The following is a 17,922-nucleotide window of genomic DNA, read 5'->3' on the forward strand; positions in this document are numbered from 1 at the left end:
TATACATATATGTATATATGTGTGTATATATACAACCTGAGAGCTATGTGTGTATATATCTGTATGTGTGTGCCAGTTGAAATTTCTGACTCATTCTTTAACCTGCCTAATCAGTAACAACTTAAGCACATCATGGGTTGCCTCTGTTTTCTAGTACAATTCAATATGATTTCTCAATTTACTTACATTCTGTTTGAACTCCCTCCCAAGTTTTCTTCCTCTCCCTTCTTCCCTATAATTATGTCTAATCCCTACTAGCTCAGGTCCTGCCACTCCACCAAATTATTCTAGCTTTCATTAACCCTTGCAATTATTGTTCAGTTCAAACTGATTATTGCCAAGAGGAATTTGAGCCCACCAAGACCAATTTTTTAAAAAAAATATATGAATTTCTCCATGAACTAGCTCAAATTTTTAGGGTTAGTAACCTTTTCTTTTTTAATGTACCCTTCTCCACACATACACATAAAAAGGTCTACTAGCCAATCAGATTGTAATTTCTGTTCAGCACTTCTAAAGGGTCTATGCATGTGAGCTTTGGGGGTTTTAAACCTGAACTTTTCAAACTGGAGCTAATCAGTTAGTAGAGTAGTAGAATCAATTTTAATGCTCACTAATCATTGGCTCAGAGGTTAAAGCATCTGCCTCCAATGCGAGAGACCCGGGTTCGATCCCTGGGTCAGGAAGATCTCCTGGAGAAGAAAATGGCAACCCACTCCAGTATTCTTGCCTGGAGAATCCCATGGACGGAGGAGCCTGGTAGGCTACAAGTTCACGGGGTCACAAAGAGTCGGACACGACTGAGCGACTTCACTTCACTTCAATCAGAATATTTAATGGACTCAGAATTTAGGATGGGATGAATGGTATCAAAGGAAAAACATAAGAGTGAAACAAGTTAGATTGCTTTGAGAAATGTTATATTTACATTGCTGAGTAGCAAGCGACATAGAAATTGAATGTATTTCTCACCAAGGAGAGTGGTCAACAAGTTTGGAAACACGTATGTGTGAGACTTAGATATTACTCAACTTAAATCGTCCAGAATCCGAAAAGAATAGGAACAGAACGGAGAAGGTAGACTGCCTAAGGCCTTGATTCTTCACTCTTCCCCCAGGGAAGCTCAAACAAAACCAAGTAGCAAGGGTGCGCGCTGCTGGCTCAGATACAATAGGAACCCCGTGCCGGGTCGCGCCTCCTTTCCCCGAGAGGGCGCTGCACAGAATCCTTTCTCCAAGGGTAGGACGGCGCGCGCACCCGGAAGCACTTCCACCCCGGACGCATTTCCTCTACGCACCGGGGGGGGGGGGGGGGGGGGGGTTGCTCCTATGACGCATTTCCGGCTGGCTGCAATGAGCACGTGTGACTCGAGAGGAAGTAACGTCATTTGGGAGAGCCGAAAAGCTGGGCTGTGGCGCCGCAGTGAAGGCTCTTTACAGACACCATGTCTCATTTACCGATGAAACTTCTACGCAAGAAGATCGAGAAGCGGAACCTCAAATTGCGACAACGAAACCTAAAGCTCCAGGGTGAGCTGCGCTGAACCTCTCGGCGGCCCGGGTTGTGGAGGGAGCCTGCACGTGGGCCGTGGCGCGCTACGGAACCGGGCGGCGCTGGTGACTGCGGCCCCGGTGTGGCGCTGGCAACTTCCCCCAGAGCACGCGTGCTTGGGGAGCGGGGAGAGGCAGCCCGGGGCAGCGCAGGTGCCGGCCCAGCGCAGGTGCCGACGCTGCGTTGCCCCAGATCTTTCAACATCAGTTTGTCCTTTCAGAACGCGGACAGGACCCCCGGTTGATTTTCTTTCCAGCTGTGCTTGCAGCTGAACCAGGCTGCCCCATTTCCACCCTCCCTATTCCGATTCCTTCACGACCTCTAGGATCCACCTCATCCCCAACCCCCATTTCCCAGCAGACACGTGGGACTTTCTCATCCCCACGCATCTTCCTTTCACATCATCTATTTCGTGTGTGTATCGTTTCTAAACAAGCTGGCTGTCTCTCACTTCACGGACATGGTACCCTTGCTTTCGCCTATCTACCTGCACTCTGTCTCGACTCCTGCAGAACTTCCTCTACTAAAGTGTCTCATGCGCGGTCATACGCGTGATGCATATGCTCGTGCCCTGTCTTCCCGCTACTCCTCTTTAAGTTACACATTTCTTGGGAGCTTCTGCGTATTTGTGTCCATAACAAAGACCATTGCAAAGCATTTTACCTGAATGTGCTGCAGTCCGTGAGGTCGCTAAGAGTCGGACAAGACTGAGCGACTTCACTTTCACTTTTCACTTTAATGCATTGGAGAAGGAAATGGCAACCCACTCCAGTATTCTTGCCTTGAGAATCCCAGGGACGGGGGAGCCTGGTGGGCTGCTGTCTATAGGGTCGCACAGAGTCGGACACGACTGAAGCGACTTAGCAGCAGCAGCAGCTGCTGACCACGTCTTGGTAGTTTAAGATAACAAAAGGTAGTACTTTGTCAATGTATAAACAGAAACTTGTAAAACATTGTTAGGCATTCATGTACAATAAATATCAAGGCAAATAAGTAGTTTCATCAACAGAATTTTCAATTCGCTGACAGCTGAGAAAGATTTGTCAAATACCTAATATGTATGTTTTGTAAGTACCATTGTTTGGTCCCATCTGTTTAAATATTTTACCTCATTGAAGTTTTCTTGTTTCAGACTTTGACTCCTTATGAACAGAGAAGTTACAAAATCAATGCAGCATTCTCTCCCTGTTTTTAATTTATTTGTGCTGCAGTGGAATACTATAAAATTGGAACTCATTTTAATGTACACAACAGGAAAGTAAAAGCTAAATCATTTCAGTACCGGAAGCCATGGCATTTCATTAGGGATTCCAGGGTCTCTAAGCAAGCCTCTCCTTTGTCACAATGTGTTTTCTGTTTTTAAACAGGTGCCTCAGCTGTGAGCCTGTCAGAAACTCAAAATGGAGATGTGTCTGAAGAAACAGTGGGAGATGGAAAAGTTAAAAAGTCCTTAAAGCAGTCTGTGAGTGTGGGCTTGTCAGAAGCCCAAAATGGAGATATAGCTAAAGAAACAGTAGGAAGCAGAAAAGTTAAAAAGTCCCTAAAACAACCTATGAGTGCTGGGTTGGCAGAAACCCAAAATGGAGACACATCTGAAGAAGCAGGAGTAGGTGGAAAAGTGAAAAAGTCCCAAAAACAATCTATGAATGCAAATGTGTCGGAAGCCAACAATGGAGTCCTGCCTAAGGAAGCCATGGAAAATGTCAAAGCTAAAAAATCTGTGAAGGAGTCTGTAAATGTAGGCATGTCAGAAGCCCAAAATGGAGATGTTTTTAAAGAAACGGGGGAAAATGTCAAAGTTAAAAAAGCCTCCAAGAAATCTACCACATTGACCAGTGGAGAAGCAGCAATGCATTCTCCCAATTCGGAATCAAAAAAGAAGAAGAAGAAAAAGAGAAAAGTAGTGGATGATGCTGGGCCTGGTATGTACTTTTTTTTTTTTAACTTAAGCCGTTAAGTTTTTCAAGTTATCATTCTGCCTTTCCTCTCTTTTTATTGTAATGTCTACATGACATGCAAGGCTCCCCCCCCCACCCTTACCGGCATGCAAGAAACTAGCCTGGTAGCTAGAGGAAACATCAGAGGAAGGTGCAGTTTAACTTTTCTCAGAATACTGCTCTTCTTTGTCAGTTAACTGTCTGAGCTTTTTATAAAGTGTACTCTGACATAATATTTTAGATCTACCTATTTCCAAAGAGAATTGTGGAATTACTGACACTAAAGAAATCTGGGCTGGTTTAGAATCTATCTTCTTGGGTCTTTATGAATCAGAGACTTTACATTAATGATTCTTTCACTCACCTCTTTTTTTCCCTGGTTCCTTTTTCCCCACAATAAATTCCTATCTATTAAAAGCAGCATAATGATAATTAAAGTATGCAAAAATAGCAATTGGGAAACTTCTGAATAAATGGAACATTAATTCCCTAGTGAGTAGAATGGCCAGAATTGGGGAAGAGGGGTACTTTCATTTAGAAGATTATTGGACTGAATAAGTTTAGGTGGAAGAACAGGCATTTTAATTGAACTGTGAGTAGGCAGAGATTTCAGGGGAGGGTCGAACAGGTATCAGCAAACTGTTCAGCCTTCTGCCTGTTTTTGCGGACATGCTTAACCAGAACCCTGTGATACCCATTTGTTTACCTGACCTTTGTGATGACAGACCATACAGCCTACAAAACCTAAAGTGTTTACAGATCTGGTTCTTTGTAGATAACATTTGCCAACCCCTGTGTTAGCATGTCCTATTCACCTTTTGTCGGAAATAAAGTTTTCATCTAGAAAGATGCTTTGGATCTTTGAGACATGTCTGGCTGTGTTTTTACTGCCTACAGACTATAATGCGTTTGTAAATTATCAGAAACTGCTTAAACAAAAAGTGAAACAAGACAGAGACTAAAGCGTGAGGATTAGACATTACAATTTTGATTTAAAGTGATTGTAATCCTGTTCTAAAATTGTTAGTGCCTTTGGGATTCTTATTCTGAGTATGCTGGAGGAAGTGAAATTTCTACTCTGAAGCACTGAATCACAGGACTGGAAATTTAAATCCTATTGATAACCTTGAAGAACTGTTTTAACAAAAAGAGAAGTCATTAGCCTTGAAGTCCAGCTGATAGTATTCATGGCCTTTGAACGTGTGGGTCGTATAGAGTTGATCATTTCCCAGAAAGGTGGTCATAAGGTCCAAGGAAGAGGCCAGTCCTGGGTTAGAGTCCTGAGTTCCAGTTTAGGTCAATTCTGTTCTAACTAACGTCACTAACTGCCATGAATTTTTAAAAGCACAGCATGGAGTTAACCTATTTGGCCCAAAGTAGAACATTTAAGAGCATGATGGGAGGTAGGACTAGGAAGGTAGTTTAGGGGACTGTGTTTTGAAAGTTGTGAATGTATGCTAAGAATGAAGAGCTAGGAAACCTTCCCTCTCCTCTTACCACTTACATTCAAGGAAGCAGCCAGCCAGTTTCTGTCACCCAGCTGAGTAGGTTGTTGCCCTTGCTTTGTAATCTGTCTCAAGTAGTATAAAGAGCCTTTTGTGTTTCTGTTCCCCTTTAAGACAAAATTAGCTTTTATAGAAAATTTGTGTTATGAGAGGAAAAAGTGCTTGTTATGGGTTTTTTTTTTAATTAATCACTTGACCTTGTCTCCTTAATGAATTTTATAGAATTGGGAGTGATTAGTATACTTAAATTGTTTAGTTCAGCTTATAAAAAATTTCTTACTTAAGACAGTATAATAAGTAGTAAGTCAGAGAAGGAAGTATTATATCACTTACATGTGGAATCTGAAAAAATAGTACAAATGAACTTACAAAACAGAAACAGACTCAGAAACATAGAAAACAAATGTATAGTTACCAAAGGGGAAGGGGGGATGAATAAGTTGGGAGTATGGGATTAACAGGTGTTACTACCATCTATAATAGATAATAAGGATTTACTGTATAGCACAGGGAACCATTCAGTATAATGAAGGATTTTTTTCTAAATATCAGTAATGCATATACCTATAATGTATGCATAACTGAATCAGTTTGCTGTTTACCTGAAACCAACACAATATTGTAAATCAACTATACTTTAATAAATACATACACTGTATGTAGTATATATGTGTATGTATATACACAAAGAAGCCTAAAAAATAAAGCTTTGTTAGCAGATCTGTGTGTCCTGCTGAGTTTTTTAATACAGCCAGATTTTTTGTAATCAGGAAAAAGAGGTTCTTAGCAAATTAAAACTGAAAATGTGTTAAGCTTTTGAAAATATGCTTTTTTTTTTTTTGCATCACACATCTGTTATTTTATGATCTCATTTGGTATTCTTGTTTTTAAAAAATTGGGGGGTATTTTCCCTTTAAACCAAAGATTCCAAAAAAGCAAAAGCTGAGGACATAGGAGAGGCTGAAGATGGTGCCCAGGCTCCTGAAGAAACAGAAAACCATGTGGAGAAGCCAGATGACGAGGGTGAGGACAGCGAAGTGCCCAGCCTGCCCCTGGGACTGACAGGTGATTATCAAAGTGTTTTTCCAGGTAGATTTCTAAAGTGTCACACCTCCCTGGATTATAGGATTTAAAGGTTCAGTTGTAGCGTTTAATTTAGCTGGAAAAAAATACTAATAAGTATTGACAAGACATGGTTTTATATCTAATTGCTGCTTTTTATCTTCCACATGTGTGCTTTAGTTCTTATTTCTTTCTCTATTTTTCCTTTTTCTTTATTCCTAACATTAAATATTTTGACATGCACACTGATAGCTCTCAGGGTCTTCTATGTCTTTGGTTTGTCACTTTCCATGTTACAGGCGGAAAGTCATTGGCATGGAAGTCTGGAGCCCAGAGGTTTAATGCTGGCTCCATTACTAACAGACGAGGATGAAATTAACATTACTGAGGGGCTTGTGCCAGGGTCACCTCTTCTGAACTCCATTTCTGTATCTGTAAAGTCAAGAGTTTAGAATCAATTGCTCCTAACTAGAAACATCTAGCAGTTACTTGAGTTATTTGGTTTGAGGTTTTTGTTTATTAAAATAGTGACGCCCACAACCCAACCTTTGCAATCAGAATTGCAAAGGTTATTATGGCAGTGGTTCTCAAGCAGGGTAATTTTACCTCCTAAGTAGGGGGACCCATCCCAGTTTTCCCATTTAAGGGGGTGCAACCCTTCAACCTCCTCTGTCCCAGGTAAACAATGGGAGCAGGTGACAAGTGTCCAATGAGTAGAGGTTAGAGATGCTGCAGGACCTCCTATAATGCATAGGACAGCCTCTCACAGCAAAAAATTATCCATCCCAAGATGTCAGTGGTGCCAGGGTTGCCAACTCCTGGGTTATAGCTGGGGTGTGTGTTGAGCAGGGAGCTCCCAGGTAGTCTGATGCCTTCCCCTGCTGGTGACCCACCGCACACCTGATGTATAGGTACATTCTCACCATCTGGGGCCATCTCTGACTCTTCTCAGTTGTCTTTTTTGGAGAGTTGCTATTTTGATTGATTTCATACTCAGTTTTTATACTGAGTGTTTTCTTTCTTTATTTCAGATTTCCTAAACATTTCATTTCTCTCTGAATTTTCCCCTGAAAGCCTCACACCACCACCTCTGCCCCAATGTGCCCCCACCTTGGCATTTTTATTTCACATAAGTCTCTTGATTGTACCACCTCTCCAACTCTTTGTTATTTCATTACAGTACAGGCTTTAGATTACACAGCCATTAGCAGTGGAGAAACTTGCAACAAGTAAAAGATCTTTTTCTTGTTATATAGGAATGGTTGGTGTTTAGTCTTGTCTTACTGGAAGAAGCTCTTCTAAAGAAGCTTGACATTAACCCAGTAATGTTTTCAATCAGCAAAACAAATTTAGGAAACGCAATATTAACTATTCAGAAAAGGTAAATTTGTTAATGATAAACTGTCTTCTGTTTAGGAGCTTTTGAGGATACTTCATTTGATTCTCTGACTAATCTTGTCAATGAGAACACTCTGAAAGCAATAAAAGAAATGGGCTTTACAAACATGACTGAAATTCAACATAAAAGTATCAGACCACTTCTGGAAGGCAGGTATGGTTAACATTGAGGTTTGGGCATTGGTCCTGGGCTTCCCAAGTGGCGCTAGTGGTAAGGAATTTACCTGCCAGTGCAGGAGATGGAAGAGATGTGGGTTTGATCCCTGAGTCGGGAAGATCCCCTGGAGAGTGAAATTCTTGCCTGGGAAATCCCATGAATAGAGGAGCCTGGTGGGCTACAGTCCATGGGGTCGCAAAGAGTTGGACATGCCTGAGCACACACACGTACACACACTTAATATCTCTGTTTTTAGTGCCAATAGTTTGGGGGGAAAATACCAGTATGTTCTATGGATCTCACATTGTGTCTGATAATATATCTAACCTTCGTTAAAGGCTTTAGGTTATTTATTGATATTTGGAGAAAATTGTTCACTTCTGTTTTTAGCACAATTGTTATTTCTGAGTTAAGTGTTTAACCCACATGATTGATCTCAGTGATAGAGAAGGTGGGAACTATTTTCTTGTTATGATCTAGCCTCAGTGCCTAAAACTTGTGTCATAGTCCATGGTAGGTATTCAGTAAATACTTGCTGAATGAGTAGAGCAAATATGTTTCTCCTTTTCCATTTTATTTTTTAGGGATCTTCTAGCAGCTGCAAAAACAGGCAGTGGCAAAACGCTGGCATTTCTCATCCCTGCAGTTGAACTCATTGTTAAGTTAAAGTTCATGCCCAGGAATGGTAAGCCTGTGAGCCCGCTGTCTCTGTGAGAATCTCACTGGAAGTCTGTTATGACTGTGGATGCACTCCTGGTGTAGCTACAGTTTGACTTTGACCACATATCCTGTTTTGCTTTTTAGGAACAGGAGTCCTTATTCTCTCACCTACGAGGGAACTGGCCATGCAGACTTTCGGTGTCCTTAAGGAGCTGATGACACACCATGTTCACACATACGGGTTGATAATGGGTGGCAGTAACAGGTCTGCTGAAGCTCAGAAGCTTGCCAATGGGATCAACATCGTCGTGGCAACACCAGGCCGTCTCCTGGACCACATGCAGGTAAGAGGACACTGTCGTGAAGCCCCATCTTCTGTCTGTGTGAAACGTACACTTTGCAGCTAACAGTTTTTTTCTGTCCTTTGTCTTGTCAGAATACCCCAGGGTTTATGTATAAAAACCTACAATGTCTGGTTATTGATGAGGCTGATCGTATCTTGGATGTTGGGTTTGAAGAGGAATTAAAGCAAATCATTAAACTTCTGCCAAGTAAGTGGGTTGCATCTTCATGTGGTTTGCAGAGCAGCTGTTGGAAGTAGCTGAGAATTTTTCCTGTATGAAAACTATTAATGTCAGCATTTTAATTTAACCAAGTGAGGTTGTTGTGCCGGTCAGCCTTAGAGGTAGTTTGCAATATATACATCGATCTTACTGGTAACTTAATACAATGGTTTTGCCATTTGAGAGCTTACAGTGCAAGTTAAACAATTTTAACGTATGTCTCATTCCTGTCCATCCCTGCCACCCCATCTCTCATCCTCCAGCAGTCATCAACTTGGTGCCTTCTGTGTTATGTGTAAGTCGTATGTACCTTGGTTATAGTACTTGAAACATTTATAAGCCGCTTATATCTATAACAGTATGGTTCATTGCCTTATACGATTTGTTTCTTACTGCTTCATCGAGGTATAATTAACATAATAATCTTTACATGTAAAAACATGTAAAGATTATTATGTTTTAAGTATATAATTTGATACATTTTGTCCTGTTTACACCTTGAAGCCATCACCACAGTCAATACAGTGAATATTCTCATAACTCTCAAAGATTACTTTATGCCCCTTTGTGGTCCCTCCCTCTCTCCCTCAGTAGCAACAGCCCTCCCCTGCTTACAACAACTGCTCACAGATCTCCTCTCTCACAGGTGGCTGTTGGTCTGCCCTCTGTCAATGTATATCAGTTTGCATTTTTCAGGGATTCGTATGAATGGAATCATATGGTATTACTGTCTTTTTGTCTGTTCTTGTGCTCAGCAAATTCTGTGATTTGTCTGTGCCGTTACATTTTCAATAGTTCTTTGCTTTGTTCCTCCCTGGCATTCTATTGTATAACTTTGCCACAACTTGTTTATCCATTTAACTGTTGATGGATGACTGTGTTGTTAACAGTTTTGGTCTGTTATATATAAGGTGGCTATGAACATCCACCTACAACTCTTTATGGGTGTATATCACCTTTTCTGTGGTGTGATTATCTAGGAATGGAGTGATGGGTGTTATGTTTAATTTGTATCATTTTACATCCCCATCAGCAGAGTATGGAAGTTCCAGTTGTTCCTGTTAAGTCTTGAAATTAGGTTGTGTTAATCCTCCAACTTTGTTAATTTGTTTGTGTGTTCTCATCGTTTGCATTTCTGTATGAATGTCAGAATGTTTGTCAGTCTCTGGGATCTTGGGATTGTACTGAATATCGATCATTGGTGGAAGATAAAGTTGGGTCCTTCAGCACATGAATGAGGTAGATCTCCATTTATCAGCTTCCTAATTTCTCACAGAAGTGTTCCAGAGTTTTCACTGTACAGGTTTTTCATACCTTTTTCACTTTATTGTTTTCATGTCTGATTGCACTGGCCAGACCCTCCAGTGTACTCCTGAGTAGAACTGGCGAGAGAACGCATCTTTATCTCACTCCTGGTCTTAGGTGGGAAAGCTTTCAGTCTCTCAGCACTAAGTGTGATGCAGATGCTGCACGTCTAGATGCCCTGTATAAGACTGAGGATGATCCCTTTCATTCCTAGTCTGCTGTTTCTTAAATCAGAAATAAATGTTAAATTCTGATAGATGCTTATATTTCTGAATTCACTTTGCTAAAATTTTGTTAAAGATGAGTTGAAAAGCTGTCTTAAGTGAGCTTTAGCAGAAATTGTCCATTTCAACTTAGTTGTCAAATCTGTAGACATAAAGTTGCCCTTGCTGTTCCTCTCTTACTGTCTATAGTGATACCATGTTTCTAATTTCTGAAAGTTCTACTTAGAGCATTTTTAGTTGTGAAGCAGTTCTAAAAATTCCCTGAAAATTTTGGGTAATTTTTATATGGTTGTGTTTCAGCACGCAGACAGACCATGCTCTTCTCTGCCACACAAACTCGAAAAGTTGAAGACCTGGCGAGGATTTCTCTGAAAAAGGAGCCTTTGTATGTTGGCGTTGATGATGATAAAGCTAATGCAACTGTAGACGGTCTTGAGCAGGTACTTCTTGTCAATACCTTCCATTTTAAGGATATCCTTTGATGTTTCCTTGCAAGTGTTTGGAGGATCCTCTAAAAAGCAAATGGGTTAACAAACTTAATAATAGTCCCACCAAGTTTATAGGAGTAAAATGAATTTTGTTGTTCAGTAATATCTTGCGCTAAGATGTGAGGTGAGTTCGAAGGTGGAGAGGCTGGTTTCAAGCATGTAACTGTAGAAATGAGGTGACAAAGAGCCAAAACAGCTTGATTAAAAATAGAACTTTAGATTGAGTCTTTTGATGAGTAAAATATTTCTTTCCTGTAACACTTTAGCTTACAAACCTTTCATTGGTTGTTTAGTTTTAAAAAATATATTCACCTAGCTTTGTGATCGGAGAAGGCAATGGCATCCCAGTCCAGTACTCTTGCCTGGAAAATCCCGTGGATGGAGGAGCCTGGTGGGCTGCAGTCCATGGGGTCGCAACTGAGCGACTTCACTTTCACTTTTCACTTTCATGCATTGGAGAAGGAAATGGCAACCCACTCCAGTGTTCTTGCCTGGAGAATCCCAGGGACGGCGGAGCCTGGTGGGCTGCCATCTCTGGGGTCACAAAGAGTCGGACACGACTGAAGCGACTTAGCAGCAGCAGCAGCAGCAGCAGCAGCAGCTTTGTGATGTTGTTTAGGATAGTGCACTTCAGCTGTGGTTATTTAGGATCTTGCCTTTAAGGACCTTCTAAAAATGAATCATTGATACATTTTGAAGGTTCCAGTTAATAGAGGTATTGGTATTACTATGATTACAAGAACTTGATAACCAGTAGTCTCAGAAATATGGAAAATATTTAGTATCCAGTGATTGTAGCCAATAAAAGGAATCCAAAGATTTAAAATCAGTCTTATTTTAGGACTGCATTATTATAATGAAGGTAGTAATTTTGCTATAGGTGAGGCTTAACAGTGTATACGCCATGTTAATCTGTTTTCTCCATCAAATTATATCGGTTCATGAAGTTGAAAGTGTCCATTCGATTATTTTGTGTCTGTTCACTTGAACCTCTTCTAGGGATATGTTGTCTGTCCTTCTGAAAAGAGATTCCTCCTGCTCTTTACATTCCTTAAGAAGAACCGGAAGAAGAAACTAATGGTTTTCTTTTCATCCTGTAAGTCCGTGAAATACCACTATGAGTTGCTGAACTACATCGATTTGCCTGTCCTGGCCATTCATGTAAGTGGTTATGATAAGTTTATTAAAAACAGCTTACACTTACCAAGTTATGTAGGTTGTGGGGATTACGGTATTGTCCTTGCCTCCAAACATAGTTCTGAGTAGTTAGGACAATAACAGGTGATGGGTCCTGTGAGGAGGGAATTTTGCCAGGGGTGGGGGCGGGGAGTGGGAACCTGAAAGGAAGAACCGATGCCATCGCTTGGGGAAACAGGCCGGGTACTGAACTTGAAATAAAGCAGCTAATGGTTCCACAGTTTAGGGGTTCTACACCGAGACCTCCCACAAATAGTCTCAAATTTCCTCTTCCAATGGATGTTTTGTTTTGGTTCTAGGGAAGGCAAAAACAAAATAAGCGTACGACCACGTTCTTCCAGTTTTGCAATGCAGATTCAGGGATCTTGTTGTGTACAGACGTGGCAGCTAGAGGGCTGGATATTCCTGAAGTGGACTGGATTGTTCAGTATGACCCTCCAGATGACCCCAAGGTAACTGGCATCCTCTAGTTGTCTCCCCAGGTTCCCTGAGAAGTACCCCATCCCACAGATTATTCCTCAAGTTGCTCCAGTCACGCTTCAGCGTACAGCCATACAGCGACTCTGCAGTATCTTGGTGATGCTCCCAGCGTTTACAGCTTTTACAGGACCCGGAGAGGGTGTGTGCAAGAAAATTTGAGAGGCATCAGTGGGACTTGACTTAGGAATGTTGCCTGCTTGGGGCAGTCTATTAAGAGCAGTAGATGTCAGAGGAATAAAATGTGCTTATGGAGATAGATACCAGTCTTTAGTATATGTAGTAAAATAAGTTTTTTTAGGTATTTTCAATAAAAGGTAGATTATATAAGTTGTCAGCCATTTGAATGTTTGCAAAAGCCCTTATGAAGTGGAAGCACACTTACTAGTCATTTGATTGGATCATAGAATTAATGTGAATGTCCTGTCCAGCTCTCCTTGGCCTCGGTACTATCTCTGTGGGGATGGTGCCTGCAGAAGGGATGGGGGACCACTAGCTTTGGGGAGCATGGTGATAGGCTGTGTGGCAACCACCAAGGTTGCCGTGCAAGCCAGTGTATTACCTCAGGTTTTCTCTCTCCACCAAAGGAGTACATTCACCGTGTGGGCAGAACAGCCAGAGGCCTGAATGGAAGAGGGCACGCCTTGCTCATTTTGCGCCCTGAAGAATTGGGTTTCCTTCGCTACCTGAAGCAATCCAAGGTAAAGATCTTCACGTGGAAAACCTTACACTGGGGACAGATTCCTCTATGGAGGAATTGTTTGCCGGTGCGCATGGCCTCAGGCACCATTTCTAGGTGTGTCCAAGGGGTTCCTAGTTGTCATCATTCTGTTAGGACAGTTGGTGCAGCGGTTTAGCAAATGAGGCTTCTGTGGGTCTCGTCCAGGAAATATGAGCCAAAAACTACCCACAAAGCACTGTGCTTGAGCCCTGTGTCACTCGGGGCGTCCCTGTCCCCAGTCTTCCCACAGCCCTGTTGGAAGCCTCCTCTGCTCCTGCTCCCCTCCTGTCTTCACCTCACCCAAAGCTGCAGAGAGCCCATCCCCTCCTACCCCTTCCCCTTCCGGGCCCCAGTCCTTGCCTGGCAGTTAGCGCTTTACTGTCTGTAATCTCTGACCAAAAAGATAACTTCAGCCCTGAATCCACTCTTTTGTCACGAGCTCCAGCATGGCTGCTGCGTGTTACCTTTCCTTAGTCTGCTGTTTTGAAAAATGGGTTCTGTTTTAACTCCTCTGATTCTGGTCTCAGCCCACCGTCCTCTGACTTTGGCCTTTCTGCTGCCGAGTCTTGTGAATGCTTGTCCAGCCTTGTCTTTGCCGGCGTTTGCCTGCTTGTTGGCACAGTGTTGCCTGGTAGATTTTCCCCCACCACCCAACTAGCAGCAGGTCCTAGAAATTGCCATCCGGCCTTTGCAGTTTTTCTCTAGCTACCTGGTTCCTGGTTCCTCTGGGAGGGTGTTGCTGATCTCATCCCTCCTTCATGTGCCCCCAACACAGGTGCTTATCAAGTTGTCTGCCCACTTACCTGTCTCCCTCCAGGGCTGCAGGGCCTGGGACTCGGGTGGCTGTTCTTTTTCCCCAGCACCTGCGTGGGCACTTTTCCAGTTGTCTCATAAGAGATAACTGGTAAGAAATCCCACCCGTAGGAGTTGGTGGTCACAAACTCCAGTTTCAGAAACCCTGGTGTCACAGACCGCCATCACAGGGCAGTGTGGTGTCAGGGCAGCTTTCCCAACACTGAGAGAAGAGCTAGTGTTCTGTAAACTAGAAGCTGAAAGCTGCTTCATCACATTGCATCCACAGAGAGGTTTAGAGAAGAGGGCGTCAGTGCATCATTGCCCCACTCGGTTTCACACCTTTCCTTTGAGGAGGGTTCCATTCAGTGTGCATTAGGAGAGGGAAGGTACACCTCTCCCATTGGCACTGGGAGACAGGGAAACAGGTGTCTGGCCCGTGAAATTGAAGTTCCACAAGCCTTTTCCCTTCCATCTCATCAGTGACTGATGAGTTGCATCAGACCAACCCGGTTTACTAACCTGTATGCTTTTGTTTTCTAGGTTCCATTAAGTGAATTTGAGTTTTCCTGGTCTAAAATTTCTGACATTCAGTCTCAGGTATGTGGGAGGGGGGAGGAGGGAGGGGCATCCCAACCCTGCCTCTGTGGTGTCTCATTGACAGTCACTCTCCTCCAAGCCTCCCTTTCCATAAAGTGGGAAGTCTGGGCTTGAATGACCATTACTGTGTCCTGTGGTGCTGGTGAGCACATTCCTATACTGTCTACCTGGTTTCAGTCTGTACCTTACATGAATTTTGTTATTATTCTTACTGCACCTGGATTTTTCAGATATTGCAAAGCTTGGAGCAAGTGTTTTGGAACAAATGTTATAGAGGAATTATGCTTTCTTGTATTAAAGCCAATATTTATTTCTGTTTCAGCTTGAAAAACTGATTGAAAAGAACTACTTCCTTCATAAGTCAGCCCAGGAAGCGTATAAGTCATACATTCGAGCCTATGATTCCCATTCCCTGAAACAGATCTTCAATGTTAATAACTTAAATTTGCCTCAGGTTGCTCTGTCTTTTGGCTTCAAGGTGCCTCCTTTTGTTGATTTGAGTATCCTTTTCTGTGTGGTTATGAATTTGTCCAGGAACTATGGGCCAGAAGCTTGACCAGGGGCTCTGGGGCTTAGCACTCAGGTTGGCTTGTGCTCTGGCTGAGGCCTGGGGCCCGGGTGGTCATCTCAGTCACCAACCTCGTGTCAGTGCCTGCGTGGGGTAGTCAGGGTGGAGACGACAGAGACGAGACAGTTTATGGCTTTAAAAAAGGACAGTGGAATTTGAGTGGCAAAGAGAGCCAGGGAAGTTGTAATATGTTAAGTATTAACGGGGTTTAAAAATCCTACCTGCTAGTTTTAGCCCTGGGTCGTGTGGCCACTCCTGATTCGAGTGTTCACATTGTGGCGCAGGGAGGGGTGGTGGGGCCCCAGGTACACAGCTGGCTGGTTCTGCCCTAGGTGGTGGTTTGGAGTTGGCTGTCTTTGTGTTGCTGGATTTCCTTAATGCCCCCTTTAGATGTGAACACCAATGACGGCAAAGTTAGAAAGCGAGGCGGTGGCGGTGGATTTGGCTACCAGAAAGCCAAGAAAGTCGAGAAGTCCAAGATCTTCAAACACATAAGCAAGAAGCCATCTGACAGCAGGCAGTTCTCTCACTGAAGACATACCTTTGTCCTGAAACGGATTTTCTTTTTCTTGCTGTAAGAAAGGAATTTGTGTTACTTTAGGATTTGGACTCATCTAACGAGTATGAATTGACTTGGGTCGCCGGCACTGAGGTTTCCAGTGAGTCTCCTTTTTGGGGTTATAAAACAGGTCGCGATGTCTTGATTGCCCAAGAGCAAAGCAAGGCATCTTTCTAGTCTTTGTGATGATAGGATATTTCTAAGTGTAAATCTTTTTTTTTTCCCCAAACTTGTTACTGTTTTAATGTAATTCTTCTGGTACCTTGCCTTCCTAGTGTCTGAAGCCTTTTGTGACTTGGATTGCTGTGTCAGCCTGCCAGAAAGGGCAGGTGACCAGACACTGGACAGGTGGTGGTGGTGCAGAAAAATTGTCTCAATTTTTTTTTTTTGGTTTCAGTTTTTTCTTGGACCTTAACAGTAGTTTTTTGACCCCTCCTGAAAATGTTGCTGTGTGAAAGGGCAGAGAGCTTTGGGAAATCCCTAAGAAGCACCTTCATTTAAGGGGGCACTGGGCTTTTATATGCCAGACTTTGAAACAATGAGCCTTTCTCCATTTTACTTTTTCAGGAGTAAGAAATACGTGTTGTCATTGTTATTTAAATAAAGCGCCCATAGCATTCCTGACATTGAGGGTAGGTTGGGGGAAATCCCAGATATTTTAGTTTCATTTACAAGTGTAGTCTCTGCTGTCCTCCATTTGGTCACTTAACAGACTGAGGCACAAAGAGCGGTGGCACTCCTCAGTCAGATTTGTTTCTTTGAAGTGGCTTCAATTTTGGTGAGTCCTTCCAACTCGAAATACTTCCAACAGTATTTAGAAGGCAAAAACATCTTTTTGAGAAAAACTGCCTCTTCCAGACCCGTAAAACAAAAATAGATTTATGGTGAAAAGTGAAAGTGAGCACACAGCAGAATAGCAAAGGCAGTGGTTTGGTCAGATGGGATTTTTGTTGTAGTAATTTTTTATTTCTGGTGTGTTTGATGTTTTATTTCTAGTGTGTTTTGTAACTACAAAATGGTTATTACATTTTGTAGTAATTTAAAACCGAAGTTGCTAGCATCATTTTACTGTTGTACCAGTTAATATTCAGATTCCTATTAAATGTGCTAAGAATATTAAATGTCGAAGAAACAGTCTGGTAAACAGCATTCCAGTAGGAAAAGAATGATGCTGTCCTACATCTGGGCTTGACCACCGTCCCCCTCTCTGGACATGTGCCGGGCTTCAGCCCTTGATTGCTGGACTCCTGGCGTTTAATACCTGTTTCTCTTTACAGTGACTTTTCTTTGTTTCAGAAATAATCATGTTTCAAAAAGTACACAAAAGCAGAGAAGAATATTTAATCACTGAACAGAAGTAAATACTGTTAATATTTTGATACTTAATCTTCCAGTGTTTTGTATATGTACTTTTAAATTTTTTTTAATCAAAAGTGAAGTTAAATGATCCTCTACCCAGTATTTCTAACCATCTTGTTTCATAACTTATTTTCCTGTGTCATTAAACAATTACATCAACTTTGTATCATTTATTACTGATTTCACCTTGCTTGGTCCAGCCTGGACTTGAGTCCTGGATGCCTGCCTATCCCACCCAGACTGGCTCTCCTTGTTACATTGTGTCTGGTGTCCATTGGTCTTGCCATTTGTGAGAAAAGCATATAAACAGAAGGTGGAAAGATTATTCTTACTCCTATAATGGCTAACCTCAGGACTTGCTGGGAGTCCCTATGTGAGATTATGCTCACAAGGCCAGTCCAGCCTAGGGACATCCAGACAACCTGCCTGGCCAGGATTCACATGGGAGGGAGCCAGTCACCAGAATCTGCAAGGCCCATTTGTACACAGAGAAGACCGCTTAAGTCCCTGTGCTAAGAGCACAGCTGTAGGTGGCATGTGTGGGGCCATTAATTTGAGGAACAGGATTGAATGGCCTCTTTACCCAGCAAGGCCAGGCAGCATCACTATCCAAGTAGGAACCTTTAGGTCCTGCGGGCTGCAGGTGATGTTGTCATTGCAGTTTCTAGATTTGGTCTTAACTGCCCAGGTACAAGCTGAATTCAAATTAAAAAGGGTCTTGTTTATTCAAAAATTCGTAGTAGTTAAAAAGTCTGGGACCAGAATGCCTGGATTCCAATTCCAGTTCTCTTTCCTGGGC

At 42.4% G+C, this 17,922-nt stretch overlaps 1 protein-coding gene across 2 annotated transcripts; it reads left to right on the top strand.

Annotated features, from left to right (window-relative positions):
• Positions 1 to 1,353: 1,353 nt before the first annotated feature.
• On the top strand, positions 1,354 to 17,282 carry DDX18 (DEAD-box helicase 18). Of its 2 annotated transcripts, none has more exons than XM_025277289.3 (14): positions 1,354 to 1,529; positions 2,919 to 3,473; positions 5,918 to 6,058; positions 7,472 to 7,607; positions 8,195 to 8,295; positions 8,415 to 8,614; positions 8,707 to 8,821; positions 10,663 to 10,802; positions 11,850 to 12,011; positions 12,347 to 12,499; positions 13,112 to 13,225; positions 14,581 to 14,637; positions 14,960 to 15,137; positions 15,596 to 17,282. In XM_025277289.3, exons 1-14 carry the CDS (start codon positions 1,445 to 1,447, stop codon positions 15,736 to 15,738), a joined length of 2,280 nt encoding a protein of 759 aa, XP_025133074.1. In that variant the 5' UTR covers positions 1,354 to 1,444; the 3' UTR covers positions 15,739 to 17,282. The 2 variants fall into 2 exon arrangements, with proteins under 2 accessions (XP_025133074.1, XP_044792205.1); XM_044936270.2 differs by lacking the exon at positions 1,354 to 1,529 and adding an exon at positions 2,460 to 2,805.
• The last annotated feature ends 640 nt before the right edge of the window (positions 17,283 to 17,922 follow it).

The sequence above is a fragment of the Bubalus bubalis genome, chromosome 2, assembly GCF_019923935.1.
Source record: "Bubalus bubalis isolate 160015118507 breed Murrah chromosome 2, NDDB_SH_1, whole genome shotgun sequence".
NCBI classification, from domain to species: Eukaryota; Metazoa; Chordata; class Mammalia; order Artiodactyla; family Bovidae; genus Bubalus; species Bubalus bubalis.

Excerpts from the sequence above, each read along its gene's own strand:
- DDX18 (XM_044936270.2), top strand. The coding sequence starts at position 2,697 with ATGAACAGAGAAGTTACAAAATCAATGCAGCATTCTCTCCCTGTTTTT. Across the intron at positions 2,806-2,918 it reads CATTTTAATGTACACAACAG|GTGCCTCAGCTGTGAGCCTG; the intron begins GAAAGTAAAAGC and ends GTTTTTAAACAG. Across the intron at positions 14,638-14,959 it reads TTTCTGACATTCAGTCTCAG|CTTGAAAAACTGATTGAAAA; the intron begins GTATGTGGGAGG and ends TTTCTGTTTCAG.